The sequence below is a fragment of the Mercurialis annua genome, linkage group LG8 (assembly GCF_937616625.2).
Source record: "Mercurialis annua linkage group LG8, ddMerAnnu1.2, whole genome shotgun sequence".
NCBI classification, from domain to species: domain Eukaryota; kingdom Viridiplantae; phylum Streptophyta; class Magnoliopsida; order Malpighiales; family Euphorbiaceae; genus Mercurialis; species Mercurialis annua.
Window position 1 is genome coordinate 32,945,758 of NC_065577.1, and position 19,613 is coordinate 32,965,370.

The 19,613-nt window shown below is 34.2% G+C and overlaps 2 protein-coding genes across 3 annotated transcripts; one reads left to right on the forward strand and one right to left on the reverse strand.

The window, feature by feature from the left end:
- Positions 1-10,365: 10,365 nt before the first annotated feature.
- Positions 10,366-16,814, forward strand: LOC126660746 (acyl-CoA-binding domain-containing protein 4). Of its 2 annotated transcripts, none has more exons than XM_050354404.2 (14): positions 10,366-10,538; positions 11,680-11,837; positions 12,019-12,096; positions 12,182-12,301; positions 12,456-12,522; positions 12,637-12,698; positions 12,776-12,915; positions 12,998-13,124; positions 13,805-13,919; positions 14,000-14,088; positions 14,928-15,011; positions 15,126-15,443; positions 15,533-15,592; positions 16,217-16,814. In XM_050354404.2, the coding sequence occupies exons 2-14, from the start codon at positions 11,721-11,723 to the stop codon at positions 16,379-16,381; spliced, it is 1,542 nt and encodes a 513-aa protein (XP_050210361.1). In that variant the 5' UTR covers positions 10,366-10,538; positions 11,680-11,720; the 3' UTR covers positions 16,382-16,814. The 2 variants fall into 2 exon arrangements, with proteins under 2 accessions (XP_050210361.1, XP_050210362.1); XM_050354405.2 differs by having other exon boundaries at positions 11,688-11,837.
- Positions 16,815-17,160: 346 nt separating this feature from the next.
- Positions 17,161-19,369, reverse strand: LOC126660745 (probable CoA ligase CCL5). Its single transcript, XM_050354403.2, has 4 exons — positions 17,893-19,369; positions 17,606-17,673; positions 17,429-17,528; positions 17,161-17,340 (listed from the first exon to the last, which is right to left on the reverse strand). The coding sequence occupies exons 1-4, from the start codon at positions 19,306-19,308 to the stop codon at positions 17,215-17,217; spliced, it is 1,710 nt and encodes a 569-aa protein (XP_050210360.1). The 5' UTR covers positions 19,309-19,369; the 3' UTR covers positions 17,161-17,214.
- Positions 19,370-19,613: the final 244 nt, after the last annotated feature.

Below are 19,613 nucleotides of genomic sequence, written 5' to 3' on the forward strand. Positions count from 1 at the left end.
TATGGTCCTCTAATTATTAATCACTTTGATTAACATCGGACCTAATTAAAACATTTCTATTTTTAATTATTTGAATGTCCTTAATTATCCAAGTCCTTTTCAGTCAGTTAAATGTCTTGGTTAAGGTTTAATCTTTTTCAAATCGACGGACACACGCGTCGAAATTTAGGGCAAAAGCCCTTCCCCTTCGACAACTGTGGTAGCACGATCGTGCAACCTTGTGCACGCTCGTGCTGCTTGGTGCACGTTCGTACACCTCAGCTGGTGCACGTTCGTGCACCTCGTGTGCACAGCTCTGGGAAATTCGATTTCCCGGGCTTTCAGACGTGCTAAAACGCCTATTTTTTATTCCAAACATCAATTCACACACTACACGATTCAATTCTGCTATTGAAACATAAAATCGGTTCATATTCGATCGATTCGATACGATAACCGTTGTATATTCAATTATAATCCAATTTCTATAGAACCGAATTCAAAATAATGGTTATTACCTCGATTACTATCAAATTCACGAAGAAATTCGAGTTAGAAACGAGAAATCGGTACCCTAGGTCGCACACGTCTCTGAAGCAAAAAGAGTAACTGAAACTTAAGTTTTAGTTTCTGCAACATCATTTCAAATAAAATGATAAATCTTATATAGTTTGGTTAAAAGCCAAACTAACCCATGGTGACTTATGCGTCACTTTAATCCAAATTCTTAAATATTCGTCTGTAACTAAAACGGACAATGAACTCCAAACTTTATGAAATTTTGATCCAAAAATTCCATAATTCATAATAAGAATAAAAGCGTAACTTTTATTCTCATGGAACCTATATTTTATTTTTAATAAATCATAAATGATGTATTAGGGTTAAATTAGTCTTACTTAATAAAATTTTATCTCCAAATCCTATAAATTTTTAAGAGTAACTTCCTAAAAATATTCAGAGAATATTGACTCCATTCACTCGGGACTTATAGATTATTTTATTTTAATTTATAAGTGTTTCTTAGTTCCCGTTAGTTAAAATATGAATATCCAAATTTAATATTTTAACTTATATAACTATTTCATATTTTCAGAGACACCATAAATTAATTTACATTCTCCTGTCCTATTAATTATTCTTTACATGGAATAATTTAATCCTTTAATTTTACGGGGGTGTTGCACTAGGGTATTTGTAGCGCCTTTATTAGGGGGTTAATTTATTTTACCACCACTATGTAGCTCTAGAAGTAGTGTTTTAGCTTTTTCGCCTTGGCTGCTACCATTGTGCCATTTTTATATATGGATATCTTGATTTTTGCTCGTTTTAGCACTCAGCTAATGTAGTAGATTGATTTTAATTCTTTGTCTTGACACTCTTCATCCCATTTGAATTTCTGAGAGCCTTTAAGAGCTCTGGAAAAGGACAAGCATCGCTTTGCCGAGTAGGACATGAGCCTTTCGAGGTCAGTGATCGCCCATTCAATTTTTGGATTTCATTAATATTTTTTCGGGGTTTTATGTCCATTATTGTTTTATTTGTTTATGGATTCGTCTCGATTCCTCTCTGAGATATTATGAACCCCAAATTTTTTTTTTCCTTTAACTCCAAACGCGCATTTGTCCTGGTTGAGTTTCATCCCGTATTTGTTTAGAATCTTGAATGTTTCTTCAAAGTCTTTTTCATAATTTAATGCCTTTTCACTTTTTATTATTAAGTCGTACACGTACATCTGGACTCTTTTCCTAATCTCATCTTTGAACATAAAGTTCATGAGTCTTTTGTATGTTGTACCCACATTTTTCAAACCGAAAGGCATAGCGTTGTAGCAGTTGTATATACCTATTTTTCGGACAGGTAAAAAGTGATAAGGAATTGAAGCGTCCAATGATGATCTCCAGAGAAATCTATCCAGATGACGAGCTTTCGATTTGCTTGCTAGAATCTAAGCAGGCGTAATTTGTGTATAGCTGTAAACTTGGAGGATTAAAACGCAATTAGGCGTAAGTAGCCTATAAAAATCTAAAGAGATTGTAATCTAAGTCCAGAAGTTGGACTAATTGCAATGTCTTAGAAGTTTATGGTCAATTTGCAAATTTTACGGACCGGAATTGACCATGACAAAACCTATAGGGCCCAAGAAACCTTTTTTTAACGCTTTTAGACACCAAAATGCACTTTTAGCACTCTTTTACTTAGCTATCAAGCCATAACACGAATTTAATTGATTAAATAAAGTTTAAAGCTAATCCTGATTCCCCATGACATATCACTTCACATACTTTCATCCTAAAAGATTCTAGAAGATTCTAGGAAGCCCTAAGACCTAATTAGACAGCTATAAATACAACCTTAAGCCAGTTTGGCAAAGGGTGGCACACAAACCCTGGATTCCGCATCCAATTCGCCAGCAAACGAGCCAAGGACTCAAACTGGTAATTCCGAGGATCCTCTTATTATGTTCCTTTGATTTGCCATCAATTTACATGTCTAATTGCCATAATTTTTGTGATTCTGCGCTTAGTATGCATGTTTAGATAGTTTTATTGCATTTTCCATCAAAATTGCTATATTAATCAATTCGGTGTTTTTAATAAATTTTCGTGAAATTCGATGATAGACATGTTAATTTACTGTAATTAACCATGATTAATCCCAAATATAGAAACCCAATTAGTTTAAAGCTCTTAGAATGCATGTTTCTAAGTGATTTTAGCTCTGTTAGCCATGTGAAACCAAATTTTGTTCTTGCTGTCCAGAAATAATTTTTGTTTAAATGCGCTTTAAACACTCTGATTATGCCATATTTGGATTCCTTATTCGATTTTATGCGATTTTGACTACTTTTGCATGAGAAACGAACTTGAAACGAGTGAGAACGAAGCAAAACAAACATCCCAGAACTGCTGTCAAAAACCGCCGCCATCACCGCTGTAACCGGCGGTACCACCAGAACAAACTGGCGGCGCCGCCACTTCATCCTTCCGATGCCGGTAGCTTAAAATGGCGCCGTGTGCGTCGCTCTCAGCCTCCCAGATTCGATTCCTGATCATTCTATATTAGATCCGAACTTCAAAATATGTTTCCGAGCTCATCCGGACTCCAAATCAGGCCCAGTTTGAACCCAGACGTAGATAATTTAATATAGAATAATATTCTGTATTGTAACATATCACACCCGATGTAAAACGGACCCAAAATTCCAAATATGTAAAATAGTATATTAACCGGACCCACGAGCACGAGGTCCAGCAAACCATCAACTTTTAGAGCCAATTTTGGGCTAACCCATACTCGGACTCGACTCCGGATCAAACCAGTAGAACCGGATTAACGAGAAGCACAACTCCCGTGATCTGACTGAGAACCAATTCCGACCAGACCGATGGTCAAAACCCGCGCGAGTGCAAGACACTCAAAGTCAACGAGGTTTAAAAGTATTCCTAACCTTGTATGTATATCAAACTGCCCTGAGCATGTCAGCATTGTTTATCGCTTTCTAAAAGCATTCCAAATCAAATAATAATCGGTTAAAAGACTAATCACCTAAAATTGACCCATTAATGCAATTCCAGCCCATCACTTAGACATCATAGGACTAATACAAAAAAGTAGTAAACAGTTGTATAGGTTTTTCAAGTCTCACATAGTAAAATCAATCAATCAAACGTTTGCAACCGGTTTAGGTTATGCGCATGTAAAATATCCAGACCAGCCAGAGTTTTGCTACTTACTAGAAACTTATAATGTTAGATGTATGTTTAGGAGTACCTACTACTTGCCTCAAATGTCGGTCCAGATCGAGTCATATGTGCGTCAAACGTGTTAACTACTTTCATACATGTTTATTTACAACTTTCATATCCTGTGAACTGCATATACTGTTGAGATGAGATAAATATGAATATGTCCAGTAAATAAAGCCGGTAACAGATAAGCCAAGCACAAGAGTCTCACGGAGGTCCACGAACTCTAGTCTTTGGTCCGATGCATGATAATCTTACCGGAGGCGAGTAAGGTTATCTAGTCGGTTAAAAGACATTTCCTAGTTGAACTAGGTGGCGAATTCATTTTTCAAACCATTTCCAGATTGAGAAGTCAGCCATAAGCCTTGGGCGAGCGGCCCCCGAACCCTGCTCCGCTCACAGCAGTATGTTCCCCCATCGGTGATGAATGATGTTTTTCCTTGATCTTCATGTTTTATTGGAATTTGGTGGTAGCTTTGTGCAACATCACCCAAGCTATACATGGCGTGTCTTGCGGTTGAGTCTACGAGCTGATCTATGATGCATATCGGATAACTATCCTTTAGGCATGCTTTGTTTAGATCGGTGTAGTCCACACACATCGAATTCTTTCTGTTTTCTATCTTTACAATTACTACTTTGGCTACCCATTCGAGGAAATGTACTTCTCTTATAAATTCTGGTTTCATCAACTTTTCTACTTCATCGGGGATTATCTTTTATTTCTCTGCTAAAATTTTTCTTTTCTTTTGCTTCACAGGAGTTCCATTTTCATCTACATTAAGCTCATGGATTATGATGTGTGGATCAATCCCAATAATTTCTAAGGCTTTTGAGGCGAATGTTCATGCGTTCCTTTTTAAGACTACTATAATTTAATCTTTGAACTTTGGGCTATGCCGACCCCTAAGTTTACTTTTTTCTCTTCACCCAACTCCAATTTCAGCATCTGACCTTTGGGTTCACAATCCTTCTCGTCAACATGATGATTTAGGATCTCTTCAATCGGTAGCATCTCGAAGGATTATTTTACATATCTGTCATAACACTTTTTGGCTATCTCCCGGTCTCCTTTTATTGTGATGATTCCTTTTTCAGTTGGGATTTTCATGGTGAATGCCCTTATGCTAGTCACAGTTGCCGAATCATGAAGGAACAACCTCCTCAAGATGGCATTGTAAGGTAGATCGTTATCCACCATGTTAAATAGTATGGCGATATCTTTATCCTTCCTTTCCTTTCCAATTTTCACAACTAGGACAATTATACCCATGGGGTTAATGGGCGATCCTCCGAATCCCGTGAGTCGGATGGCGATTCATTTGAATTATGATGTTGTTCTTCCGAGGCCTTTGTATGCCTTTATGTCATTAAATTTATTGTGCTTCCTTCGTCTATTAAGATTCTTTCTTTGTTTCAGTTTTCAATGGTCATTATCACCAACAAAGCATCGTTATGCGGGCCATTAATGCGCCCAAAATCTTATGCGTTAAATGTTATTTTTGGTAAAGGGAATTCCCTCGTGTCATATGTCTCCTTTCTTTGTCTTTTCTCGTAGTGGTAATTGCTCATTCCTCCTCCTTTTATCATATGGGTTGCTCTAGATGGTGATACTTTTGTTTCTTCTTAATTTTTTTGCTGCTTTTCTCTATAGAAGAGTTTCTTCATAAAGGACTTCTTTTTTTTTTATCATCTTTCCCGTTATTTCCATTTGCTGGATTTTCTCTTCTTTTGTGATTATTAGATATGAGTTATTCATTCTCGTTGGTTGGTCGTTCTTGGGGTTAGTCATGTTGGAATTCATTCTTTAATGTGTATTTTGGTTTAGAAAAGCTTTTCTGATTTGAAGTTTTTCAAGCTTTTCCCATATATGGCACCAATTGATGGAGTCTATCTTCTGAACGGGTGTAAACTTGCAGAATAATATTTAGATTGTTGATCGAACAGTGGTTGTCCAATGAGCACTCCGATGTTTAAGTCGTTATTGATGTTAAAAGAGTATTATTTATAATTATATATTCAATCTAGATATAGGCAAACCTCAAGTCCTTTTATAGTGAGTATAGAGGAACATCTTGTAGAGTCCAAATAAGAAAGCGATTACTACTTAGCGTATGAATTCAAATAGAAAAGGGGTTCCTATTTAGTATATGAGTCTTATTTAGAAATAAGTCTCCTAAATATGATCATACTCTTGAATAGAAATATAACTCCAAATAGGAGAATATCTTTTGTTCTTCTAGAAAATCTGGATCTTCTAGAATCTCTGTTATTATCGGTATTGTGGCTGAATCGTGTTCGAATTTTATATCTTTGAATATCCTTACCAAGTCTGATTACCGAACCCTGTGGGATTCAGTCATTGCTCTTTAGGTGAATCCGCATGGATTCTATTCTAAGTGGCGAATCTTATGGGACTCAGTCTTACTTAGCATGAACTAAGGTCTTGACGTATTACTCTTCGAAGAGTCCTGAGGTTCGATTCGATGGGTGAATCTCAAAGGACTCGATTTATAATATTACTATGTAGAATTAGGTTTCCATCATCTATGAATTTTTGATCAAATTGATTTTTTTATAATTGATACATCTGCTAATTCTTTCTTTGATTCAATATTATTTCAACCAATGATTTTCAAAGATCTTATGTGATATTGGTAGATATTTTACAATATTATCTCAATTTGATATTGGTAGATATTTTAGGAGATTTTGATTCTCAGTTTGTTATTTCCTTTTGAAAGGACACCGTATTTCTGCAATTTGTTAACTTATTTTGGCAAATTTTTGTAGCTACTCACTTTTTCAACTTTGATTTTTAAATTAGTATTTTTGAGAATATTTTGACACATGTTGGGTTTTTATAAATTTTTCTCTTTTAATTTAAGCCTAATGGCCAAGGAAATTCAAATGTTTCACGAAAATTTATGTTCTATCAAAATCTTTAAAATCTCTCGATAATGTCCATAATTATATTATATCGTTTCAAAAATATTTCAACCCAAAAAGAAGTGTGCTGATAATGCTGTGTTGCTGACGTGGACACCCACATATATGTCATGTATGGAAAATATGTTAAGATTTGAACATAATGAAAATTTATGCTAAATATTTGGACATAGTGTAAACTTTTGCTAAACGTCTGCTTCTTTTGAATCATTATCTACATTTTTTGTTTTATACAAGTCAAATAAATGTGGGTTCAGGTCAATGACATATTAGCATCAACACATTTCTTTTCGACTTGAGATTTTTTTGAAACAATATAATACGATATTAGCTACTATCTTGACGTTTCAAAAATTTAGACAAATTTAAAACTTGCGCTAAATATTTGGTCGTTTCGGTTATTAAGCCTTTAATTTACATAAAAATAGTTAATTTTCTTACACTTTTTATTTGACAAATGGGCCAATCTATCCTTTTAACTATTATTAAAAATACATTTAAATTTAGAATAAATTTTAAAATTGAAAATATGAATAAATAACTTAATGGGTCATCACCTTATTTCTCTTCTTTTTAACTGAGTTAGTAGTTAGATTTTGGCTTAACCCATCTACACTTCCCTGTACTTTACACTTTGTTTCTTTTAGTCCTTATATTTTATTTTCATATTATCTGGCCCTTCTATTTATATATTTTTAATTTTCAGGTTCTTTTTGAGTTTTTTTTTCAGTCCCGGTACTTACAATTTTTTTTTCATCCAATCCCTCTACTTATAATCTTTTTTTCCTCCAGTTATACAAAAGGACTGGAAAAAACTCAAAAAGGAACTGAAAATAAAAAATAGGTAAGTAGAGGGATCAGATAATACAAAAATGAAATATAAGGACCTACGCAAAAAAAGTGTAAAGTACAGGAGCCTCGATGAGTTTGGCCTTAAATTTTTAAATTTTAATTGGCCTTAAGCTATTAGATTCAAAAACGGTACTCAAAAATACATTGAAGAGTCTTAGTGACTTCGGCCAGACTTTAATAGGATGTTTCTCTTTTTTTTTTCCGCCTCTTTAGATAAGTACCTATAAGAAACTAAAATATTCTCAAAAATACAATGTCAAAGTTTGTTTTCGAAAAATACAATTTGTAGTTTTTTTTTACAAAAATAACTTTTATTATTCTCAAAAATATTTTTTTAATCTCAAAAATACGATTTTGGTTAACCAGCAATATACTAACAGGTTACTAACAGTATACTAAAGAATAATTTATATTTTTTATGCACAATTCAAATTTACTAAAAATTTATTAACGATATACTAAAAATTAATTATCTACTATAAGTTTTTGCTCACGGTTCACTAACGGTATTCTAAAAGCAAAATTATTAATTTTACAAAAATATAATTTGTTTAAAATACACAATTCAAGTTTATCAAAGGGTTTACAACCTATTTATTAACCATATTTAAAATAAAAAATATTACAAAGTTTACCAACGGTTGACCCAACGTCTACTAACATTGTACTAAAATCAAGGTTATTGTAGTACTAGCAGTACACCATTGGTTAACCACAACAAATGAAATTTAGCAACAGTTTACTAACGATTTATTAATGATATATTCAAAATAAAATTTATTAATGAGATTGAATCACCAATAATCAACAAACATGCCATAATAATTCAACTTCTACAATTCGTTCTTCTTATGTGGATTAAAGTAAAGTGTAAGGTTGTTCATGGCAGACCTCTTTCAATTTTCTAATTGGACTCCTCCTCTTCCTCACTCACCAGATAACAGCGACGGTAGTAACGGTGGTGGTATCAATGCTTCTCCACCGCCATTATCTCCGGTGTTTTTGACTCCCTCCACCGCCAATTGGTCCAGTTTTAGCTGGAGCACCACCGCTATCGTCTGGAGGAGCGGTTCATTGCTGTTGTCTGGAGCGGTCACTGTTAGAGTGGTCCGACGTTTGCTTCTCTGCCTTCAGTTGCCGTTTTATTTGAGAAGAAATGGAATTAGGGGTAAGAATTACCAGAGATCGTATTTATCAAAAATTAAAAGAATAAAACTGAAAAAGAAAAAGTGCAAATCGTATTTATCAAGAATCAAACTTTTGACTGTAAAAATAGGATTACATTTGCTAATTATCGTGTTTTTGCAGATTTTTTTTTTCATTTTCAATTTCCACCATCAAATTAAAAAAGTTGCACTACCATTTATTTAATTTAAATTATTCTACTCACATTGGTAAGAAATTGATATATGTTTTTTTTTTAATTTTAAAACAATCAAATGATCTATTAAAAAAATATTATATCAAATGACATGTTATTTTATCTAAACAATTGAAAATGAATAATCTTTTGGCTTAAGAAATCTTAAAAAATAATCGCACCATATATTGTTAAACCAAGTAGAATTTCGCCCCTTGAATATAACTTCTGACCTCGCCTCTGCATTAAAGTGTTCATTTTGACTTGTTACATGAACGTTCATGTTGGTATGTGTTTAGCTCGTCTCCGTTCCTTTATCGGCTAAATGAGTACTAAATTTCTTTTAGTACAAGTAGTTCGTTTAGCAGCTAAACGAACAGATACAAGCATAGACCGAAATTACGTAGTCTTTCTTTTTTTTTTCTTATTTTCAAAATTGCAATTTTATTTATGACAATATAGTTATAATAATATTAAAGTTATATTTAATATTTACTTTAAATACGACTAGCTAGTTCCCAACTTTTATCGAATTTCTATACAAACTAATTCTTGAACTTTTTATCGAGATCTTATACGAACTTAAATTAAATAAGGTATTTGTAAACGTAAACGAGCCGAACACCAATATGTGCATTAGGCCCGACCCTAGGGCTAGGCCACTAAGGCCTAGACCTAGAGCCTCACAATTATTAGGGCCACATAAATTTTTTATACACATATAATTTATTATACCTTAATTAAAAGTCTAACATATCTTCTTTTAGTGAAATTAAAATGTCAACATAGTTATTTTAAATGGTATCAAATCTTAACATATTTTATAATGTCAATAAAAATTTATTAGAAGCCTTAAATTTTACCAAATCTTTAAATCAAGACAATTTTAATGGAAATTACCTTAATAAAAATTGTTACTTTTAAACATTATATATATATATATATATATCATCCCTATTGTTTCTCAAAATGTTTTTAATATTCTCCTAACTCCGTTACCTATTTTACAAACTAGTGTTTGTAGTTTATTTATTATCATTATTTTTTTATTATTAATTTAGAACTATATATAGTATTTAAAATAATAATTATAATTATATTTTGAACTTTTTATGTATTTATTTTAGTATAATAAATTACATGTTATATATTATTATTATTTGTAAAAAAATCTATTATTATTAAAAAATTAAATATATATTTATACGTGTTAAACAGACTCCGCCTAGGGCCTCATTTCATCTAAGGCCGGCCCTGATGTGCATTTTCATCTCGTTTAAACAAACAAATATAATTCAGCCTCATCATTTATGATAAAAAAACACACATCAAATATTTATCGAGACGAACATCGAGTAGCTCGATTCCTTTACACCCCTATACATGGTATACATTTTGTTTTTAAAATAAAATTATTTAGTCTTCTTGTGTGGAACAAAATAAGAAAGATGTTTAAATAGTAGTGTAGTAGAGTAAATAAATAAAAAATCCCAAAATCCTGAGTTAGTTACCTCTCTAAACGGTTATCGGTGTCCGATCCAATATTTTGATAACCTATTCAACGGAAATCAAATCATTTATTTTGTCTGAGTGTCAGATCTGCTGGACATTTTGGTCCGATCTCTCTCCCTGATTTCGTTTATTTTCAGGTAAATGCAATTCAATTGTGCTTTTAATTCGTTGATCAGTCATCATTTTACTGAGATTGAGATTGAAGTTGCTGTTATCGGATCTAGTACGAGCTGTCGTTTAGCTTATTTATCATATGAATTTCTTTACCGTTACTGATTTGATATTTCTAGCTCTGATTACAAGATTAATGGGATATAATTTGTTAATTCAAATGCTCAATTATGTAAAAAGCATTGTATAGCCAGCTTTTAATCAGCATGTTATAGAGGGGTTTGATTATGAGTTAGCATTTGCTTGCTGCATTGTTGAAGATATATAGAAAAGCTTATGAGAATTTGCTTTATTAGTGGTGAATATAGAATAGTTTTGGATAGACAGGATATAAATGGAATTATGAAGTTAATAACTTGTAAGTAGGTGAATTACCTTGTCTTTTGCTTAATTGCGGAAATTATGGGGCAATGCGTTTTTGATTTTGGAAATTGCTCTTACATATGGGTCAGAAAGACCAACTGCATTATAATATAGAAACCATGTTTTTTGGTGACTATATGGCAACTAATTTAAACGTTTGAAGAAAATTCAATTAACTGCACACTCACAATCCGTTGGTTTTTGGTATGTCAGATAAATCTTGGTCCAGTTCTTTTATTTTAATTTAACACAACATATGCATAGACATCCATCGCAATGCCATTTCATGGTAGTCGAGATTGTTGTTTTTCCTGGCTGTTGTAGGCTAGTTCGTTTGGTGGCTGTTTTCTCTTTTTCGCTTTAAAGAGTACTTTTGTGTAATCTTTAGTTTGTTTTATTGCAGTTTATAGTTGTTAAATAATGTTAAAATGCTGTAGATGGGGAATTGGATCTGTGAACAATTGTGAAATGGACAAAAGAACTATATGTTATTGATCTAGAAGTTCATAAGCATTAAAATTTCGGAAATTAATCTTCTTTCATAATCATTAACTTATGTTTGTTGGTTAAAGATAAAGTTCGGCTTTGAGTGAGCTTATGCGATTAGCTCACCTTTTCGAAATCCTGATAAATTTACTGTAAAGTATCCCAGTTCTGAAGTACAACTTGGCATTTTGATACTATGCAATAAGCCTAAACAAGTTGCTAAATCGTTCAGAAACTAATGCTTTTGATTTTGTATAGAATTTCAGGTGACAGAGCTTGATTAAAAACAAACAGCCTCTATGGGAACAGAGGAGATTAATAATGTCTTCAATGTGGACAATTGGCTGTCACAATTGACATATGAGCAATGGGCAGCCATACCAGTTACTGATGCACGGCCATCAGCTCGTTATAAGGTAATTTCTGTTGTAAATTTAATCCTAAGTTTTTAATAACAAAAAGGGGTTCTCAGCTGATTTCAAATGTTATTTTTATAAATTCGTTGTTATTATCTATTGTTTTAATCAGTTTTGGTTTATTATTTCTCTCTTAGTTCATGAATAATATAATGACCTTGAAATTATATGTTCATTTTAGCATGCTGCAGCAGTAGCTGATGAGAAACTCTATGTCTTTGGTGGAAGTCGCAATGGCCGGTACTTATCTGATGTTCAGGTGTCAACTATATCTGTTTGCTTATGCAAATGAAGTATTATCCTTGAGGATCATGTAGTTATGTTTGACTTGATAATTTTTGTAGGTCTTTGATCTTAGAAGTTCCACATGGTCTAATCTAAAACTAAAATCCAATCTCCAAGCTGACAAAGCTGAAGAAAATGGTCTGCACGAAGTTCTTCCAGCTACATCAGATCATAGTATGGTAAGATATATAGTCTCACAAACAGATACCCGAAAACTACTGTTTGCCATATTGAGTACATAGCTGCTTCTGTATTCGTCTGACTTCTAGTCACTTTTGTAGTGTTAACATAATTTAGCTATCCGCACAAAGTCACATATTACACATTTGTCAGGTTAAGTGGGGAAATAAACTTCTAGTCCTTGGTGGGCACTCCAAGAATTCTTCAGATACTATGATAGGTTTGTTTTTCTGACATTCATTTCAAGAGATCCCTTGAATTTATAAGTTAATTAACCGCGACTGTAAATGGTCTTTCACTTAGATTCTTATTTGGTTTTATTTACTCCATGTAGTGAGATTTATAGATCTAGAATCATATCATTGTGGTGTCATGGAGACATCAGGAAAAGCTCCGGTAACAAATTTTTATAATGGCTTAAACTTTTTTTTTTATGTGCTAGTCCTGTTTTATTAATGGCTTAATTTTGTCAGGTTGCACGAGGGGGGCATTCTGCTACTTTGGTTGGTTCCAGGCTGATTATTTTTGGTGGAGAAGATAGCAGCAGGAGATTGCTTAATGACCTCTATATTCTTGATCTAGAAACGATGACTTGGGAAGTGATTGAGACAACGTAATTTTCTATTCAATTTTATTAAATTATCTACTTACATGTTTTTAGAAGGTTTCTACATCAGTTTGTTGTGTTTTGATAGGCAGACATCTCCAGCTCCCAGATTTGATCACTCAGCTACAGTACACACTGAACGCTATCTCATGATATTTGGTGGATGTTCTCATTCTATATTTTTCAATGACCTTCATGTACTCGACTTGCTGACTGTAAGTTCTACTTATTAATTGTCATTTTCCCTTGATCCATATTTGCCTTTGGGACCTGGGAGACACCATGTAGCTTAATTACATGGGAGTTTAGAATATGAAATAAACATCCTGTTTTGATTTCTGATGATATTAAGTTAATAGTACAATATTTTGAAATTGCTCAAATTGCAATTATTAAGATGTGAGGGCTTTTCCCACATCATGGGAAGTTTAATGCTGTGCAAGTCTCAAAGATCATGGAGTCCACAATGAAATACAGTCTCAAGTAATTGGAGGTTTAAGGATAAACACAAAAAAAACTATATTTTAAAAATGTGAAAAAATGTATTATATTACAGGCCTGTTTGTAACTATAGAAACTCTAGTCACTTTCTGAAATTTTAGAGGTTATAGAAATCTTGAATGATCTAGGAATAGCAGGACAAATTAACTTAACCAAATAAAAAATTATCATGAAGAATTTCACTAAATGATTTCATTAAGTATTAATTATAGAATATTTCCTGCCACTCTCATATATGTATCATTTTAGACGAAATAATGATGTCCAACTATCATTATGGAGTTTCCATGCATGGTGATGAGTATGGGCCTGATATAACTTTCTCAGCCTGCAAGCATGAAAACTATCATCTGCGATCATCTGTTTGAAATGTGAAATTTTTTTTGTATTGCAGATGGAGTGGTCCCGACCGGATATTCAAGGTGATTTGGTGACCCCTAGAGCTGGTCATGCAGGTGTGGCCATTAATGAGAACTGGTATATTGTTGGTGGTGGAGATAACAAAAACGGTATGTAAATTGTAATTTTTATGTCACAACTTGCATGCATTGTTATGGTGTTCTTTAACACTATTATTTTTTGTTCATAGGTTGCCCAGAAACCCTAGTGTTGAATATGTCTAAGCTTGCATGGTCAACAGTCACAAGTGTGAAGGGAAGGGATCCTCTTGCTAGCGAGGTTAGTATGTTTGCCAAGGTTTGGGTTTTCATAATTTGTATAGCTCTTTGTCCACTTGGAACACAGTACGATATGGTGGGAACATATTTTCCTTTCTACTAATTTGTATAATTTTGCAAAACCTGTATATTAGCTCTTCTCTGTTTGCTGCTTTTTCTAAAGTATGAGGCATCGAAGCTCTTTGTGATACGTGTCCTTAAGGTAGTAGTTAATATTGGAAAGCTAAATTTTGCATAATTTGGATAATTTGTGATTCATAAGTTCTGATCCTATTATGAAAAACTACTGAATCTTTCTTAAAAAAACAATTCTTTGTTTTTTTTCTTTCTTTTGTGTTTTCACTTTTGTATGGATCTAGGTAGAATCCCAGGTTCTCTTTCAATAAACGTAAGTTTAGATCTGGCGAAAGCTTGATCATGGATATGATTTCATTGGCTGCTTATTTGAACTAAACTTGATTTGAATAAATATTAGCCTGTCATCAAGACGACAGGGTTTGGCAGAAGTGTTGTTCACTTACTAGTAACAAGAAACAAGAAATGGCAAAACAAAGAATTGCAGCCCCGGAAACAACAATGTGAATCAGATATGATAGCCTAATATGTCATGCACCTTCATTGATGTCTTACCAGATGTTTTAATGTCCTTGCACAGCAAACTGAAATTTAAAACTGTATTCATTTAATACAATAATTTCAGTTGAAAATGTTAATTTGGTGAGGATGTTTATACTACCATGTATCTCATGAAAACGACTAATTGTCTGTTTATTGTTTGTGTTCAACCTGAGAGTCTACTTCCGTGCTGTTCAATATATCTAAATGCAACTTTGAAAGCAGGGGCTCAGTGTTTGCTCAATAGTAATTGATGGAGAGAAGCATTTGGTTGCCTTTGGAGGCTATAATGGGAAATATAATAATGAGGTATGTGTATATTAGAGTTGGTTCTGTCTATGATGCCAATTATACTTGATCCTTCTCATTTTAACTTAATCTTTTTGTGCTTTCCATGATTCCATGTCTGCAAATTGCTTGTAGGTGTTCATCATGAGACTTAAACCTAAAGACATGCTCCGCCCGAAGATTTTTCAATCACCAGCAGCAGCTGCAGCAGCTGCCTCTGTTACTGCTGCATATGCCTTGGCCAAATCTGAAAAGCTGGATTTATCAAACATCAATTTTAACTCAAAAGGAGTTGAAAGCTATCCTTCTGAACAAGATGTAAAAAGTGAAATTGATGCAATTAAAGAAGAGAAAAACGTATTGGAACTGTCACTTGCAGAAGCCAGAGCAGAAAATTCTCGGGTGAGGGAAAAGATTGATGAAGTTAACAGCACTCATGCAGAATTGTCTAAGGTGTGCTATTGGAGCTATGGTATTAAATAGGTGAAATTTCTAAATTTAATAATAACAGTTTATCACCATTTCTTTCATTTTTCTCTTAGGAACTTCATTCTGTCCAAGGTCAACTAGTAGCTGAGAGATCAAGGTGCTTTAAATTGGAGGTTTGCCCTTTTCCTCTCATATCCTTGTAAATTTATTATTTTTTTGCATTGTTAATAATTGCTGACCGGCTAACTTGGGATTATTGTTTAATTGAGCTGGATTGAGCATTGGTAATTTTTTAGCTGATTACCAGGAAACTTCTCCCATTTAGTTGGATGTTGAATCATCCGTTATGCTTTAATTCCTGTCAGTTCTATGCGCTACTTTTAGTTGGATCTTGAATATGTCATACTTAGGAGAGCACAACCAAAACTCTCAGTTGCTGATGAATGTGATTTTTGAGGGTCACAATCTTCCGGGAAAGGGATGTATGTTGGTTGACTCGGGTTTAGATCTTTTATCCACCAAGTGGGCCCTTAATGAAAATGAAAAACCAATATGAGGTCTGAAATATTACAAGAATATATTGCAATCTGAAACTCTTACAAAATGATTATTTAAGTCGGAACAATTTGAAAGTCTGGGCATGTCATCTAAAGTCGACACAGACTAAAGTGTTGATCATGCTAAAAAATAAATGATTTGTTTTCTTCTTTTAGTTACTTGACATTGTTTCCTTTTTCCTTTGATGCAAAATTTTCCATTTGCTTGCATGGTTCATTTTGGAATATGGTGATTTACAGGCACAAATTGCTGAACTACAAAAGATGCTAGAATCACTGGAAACCATAGAGAATGAAGTACAGCTACTTAGACGACAGAAGGCTGCACTGGAGCAGGAGATGGAGCTTAATGCAGCTGCACCGAGACAAGGTTCAGGAGGTGTCTGGCGTTGGATGGCTGGGTAATTTAACAAGCTATAAAAGCCATAAGTTGATGCCTCAGAATTGTGCAAAAGCTTAAGCAGATATGCCTCTTTGGAGCTACCGGTGAAGTATTATGTTTATCAATGGCGTAGACAACAGCCATGCACTCAATGAAGGATTCTGGTTTGTGAGTATGCGAGTAAGTGGCCATCACACAATTCTTTGTTTTTATAGTTTGAGTATACACAAAATGAGTTTGCAGTGGTAAGAAATTAGTACTCAATAGCACACTGTCTTTTTTCTCCGCTAAATTTGAATATTTCCTTCTTCTTTTTTTCATTCCGCCACCTCCAAAGGTTTTGTTCTCATGCCAGCTTGTTAACTTATGTTAAATTCATTTATTGTTGTACAAGTGAATCACAATTTGTTGAAGTGCATTCTGGATTTCATTGAAAAATTATATGTTATTTTGCAAGGTCTTGTTCTTAATTAATTTTGAAGACAATTTTATGTTAATTTTGGAACTGCAGAGACGAGTTATTTTTCATCTCTGCATTTTGCCTACTATGCTTGTCAAACATAGGTGCTAGAGTTGTGTTGGCTTTGTTTTCCGGTTACCTGTCATCGGGTCACCAACTTCCTTGACATTCTGTTGAACTAGAAGTTTACTACAGTGTAACGCCCGGGAAGCCCTGGTAGCTAAGTTATATGTATGATAATATTCTAGAAATTAAATAAAGCTATCTCTTACTGCCAATTTCTTCTGTGAGATTGAAGCTAATATTGTTTTGTAGAAAATCAAAACTAATAATGCAGTCGATTTGATTGAGGGATAAGTACAATGTTTTCCTGAAGCAGAAAAAAGAAGAAAAGAACTACAATTTTGAATTAAGCTGCAGTTTACTTAGCAAAACAAGCTCCTTTCTTAGGATTTTGCCAGCAGAAGATTTCGGAATGACATTGATGAAACTTACTCTTCTAACTTTCTTGTACGGAGCAACCTGGGATTATCATGTAAACCACAATCAGATAGAGAAAGAAAAAGAAATATAATTAAGTGAAGAAGATCCAAAGAGCTGCAAGATGAACCTGAGTAGCAACAAACTGAATGATTTGTTGTTCGGTAAGCTCGGAATTGTCTCGCACTACATACGCCATCGGTATCTGCCCCGCTTCTTCATCTTCAACACTGCAATGTTGTCATATTAACATACATATTGTTCAAATAAACATAGATGTATACAAAATTACGGCAAGGCGACTCACGGTATAACAGCTGCATCAAGCACTTGGGGATGGCTCAGAAGTATGGCTTCCAGTTCTGCAGGAGCTACCTATAAATTGCATCAAACAATTTGTCCAAGTTATATAAGATTTAACCAATCAGATTAAATAGATGCTGGTCGATACCTAGTTATGTTTTAATTAAGCTCTACTGAATGTTGTCAAGAAGAGGCCTGCCTAAGGCACATAAATGCACTCCTAGCATACAAATAATAAGACTTTGAGAAAATAAAATTGGTAAAAATAAATAAAATCACCAAAACATGTACCTGATAACCATTATGTTTGATTAGTTCCTTAATCCTATCAACAATATAAAGAAATCCATCTTCATCAAAATAACCCAAATCACCAGTTTTTAACCAGCCATCAGGATCAATAGTTGCATCAGTTGCTTCCTTGTTTCCCAAGTAACCTTTCATAATAGTAGGACTCTTCAACCAAACCTCCCCTTCTCTACAAGGTCCTAAATCCAATCCTGTCACAGAATCAACTATCTTACCACTGAAACTTGGAACCAATTTTCCACAAGAACCCGGTCGCGCCTTCGCCTCATCATCCGACGTAAAAAACGTCGCGGCGGCGCAGCTTTCGGTTAACCCATATCCTTGTCTTAATTCTACCCATGGGAATTTCTTTCTAAATTCTTGATTCAGTTCTTTACTCAATGGTGCTGCTCCAGACCCAACTCTTCTTAAACTAGAAAGATCACACTTAAGTTTAGTGGCTTGCTTTACTAGCCCTAGTATCACAGGAGGCACTGCAGGTATATTGTTAATTTCATGAACTTCAATTGCATCAAGCATTGCTTCCAAATCAAATTTCTGCATTAAAACCGTCTTGATGCCGGCACAAAACAATCCTAATCCGAAAAACGCTAAGCCGTAGATGTGAAATATTGGAATAAAACAGAGGAATGTATCATTTTGAGATGAAGTTGCATAAACTGACCATTTCAGGAATGTTATTACTGATATAAAGTTTCTATGTGTTAATATCACACCTTTACTTGTTCCTGTAGTTCCCGACGAATAGAGTATAGCCGCAGTGTCAGATTGAGCTATTCGGACCTGTCGGAACTCGACAGGATCGGAACATTCGATTAGCTCTTCTATCGACAGGGAATTATCGGTATTTCGAGTTGTGAGTAGTATTGGAATTTCATTTTGTTTCAGCTTATGTAATTCTTCAGGTGCTGATATGATAAGCTTAGCGCCAGAGTCAAGTATTTGTTTCGCAAGTTCTGATTCCGTGTTAATTGGGTTGGCAGGGCTCAGGATTGCTCCAATTGAAAATATGGCTAGGCATATAGTTGGATAGATAATACTATTCGGTGACACTACGAAAACAACGTCGCCTTTCCGAACTCCAAGAGCATGGTAGAAACCGGAAGCGAGGGCGCGGATCGATCGGCTGAGTTGTGCATAGGTGAGTTGTTGCTTAGTGGCTAGATCAACAAGTGCAATTCTTGACTCAGCATGGTCAGGATGAGGGAATTGAGATAACACATAACTAGCTGTGTCAAGGTCATGATTTGTGGGGATTTGGAAATTTTCTCCAAGTTGATGGAGCGAATGGTAAATTCCGGTGAGCGAATCGAAACCGCTCCGATCCGAAAGGGATCGAGCATTTCCGGTTTCCTCCTCGAAGCTAGAAGTGGACCATGCTTCTTGACCTATTGACATTTTTGATGAAATATAATTGGTAAGAAGAATGTAGCATATACAACTAATTAAGCATTGTAATTTGGGATTAATGTGTTCTGGTATTTGGAGATTAGCATTGTTAAATACGCCAATTATGTTATAATTTAGTGTAATGTTTGTGTTTAGTATCCGGCTGGTTCAATATGGCCGAGTCTAATGATACAAAAAGATTAAAGGATTAATTAATGATTACTATAATTTAAGGGATGATTACGTAACATTAAAGTCTCTTTCTTTTATGACTTGTAAAGGTGCCGTCCGTCCCAATTTTATAAAGCACTTGA

Excerpts from the sequence above, each read along its gene's own strand:
- LOC126660746 (XM_050354404.2), top strand. The coding sequence starts at position 11,721 with ATGGGAACAGAGGAGATTAATAATGTCTTCAATGTGGACAATTGGCTG. Across the intron at positions 12,097-12,181 it reads GGTACTTATCTGATGTTCAG|GTCTTTGATCTTAGAAGTTC; the intron begins GTGTCAACTATA and ends TAATTTTTGTAG. Across the intron at positions 12,523-12,636 it reads TTCTTCAGATACTATGATAG|TGAGATTTATAGATCTAGAA; the intron begins GTTTGTTTTTCT and ends TACTCCATGTAG.
- LOC126660745 (XM_050354403.2), bottom strand. The coding sequence starts at position 19,308 with ATGTCAATAGGTCAAGAAGCATGGTCCACTTCTAGCTTCGAGGAGGAA. Across the intron at positions 17,529-17,605 it reads CTTGATGCAGCTGTTATACC|TGTTGAAGATGAAGAAGCGG; the intron begins GTGAGTCGCCTT and ends ACAACATTGCAG. Across the intron at positions 17,341-17,428 it reads TTCAGTTTGTTGCTACTCAG|GTTGCTCCGTACAAGAAAGT; the intron begins GTTCATCTTGCA and ends TGATAATCCCAG.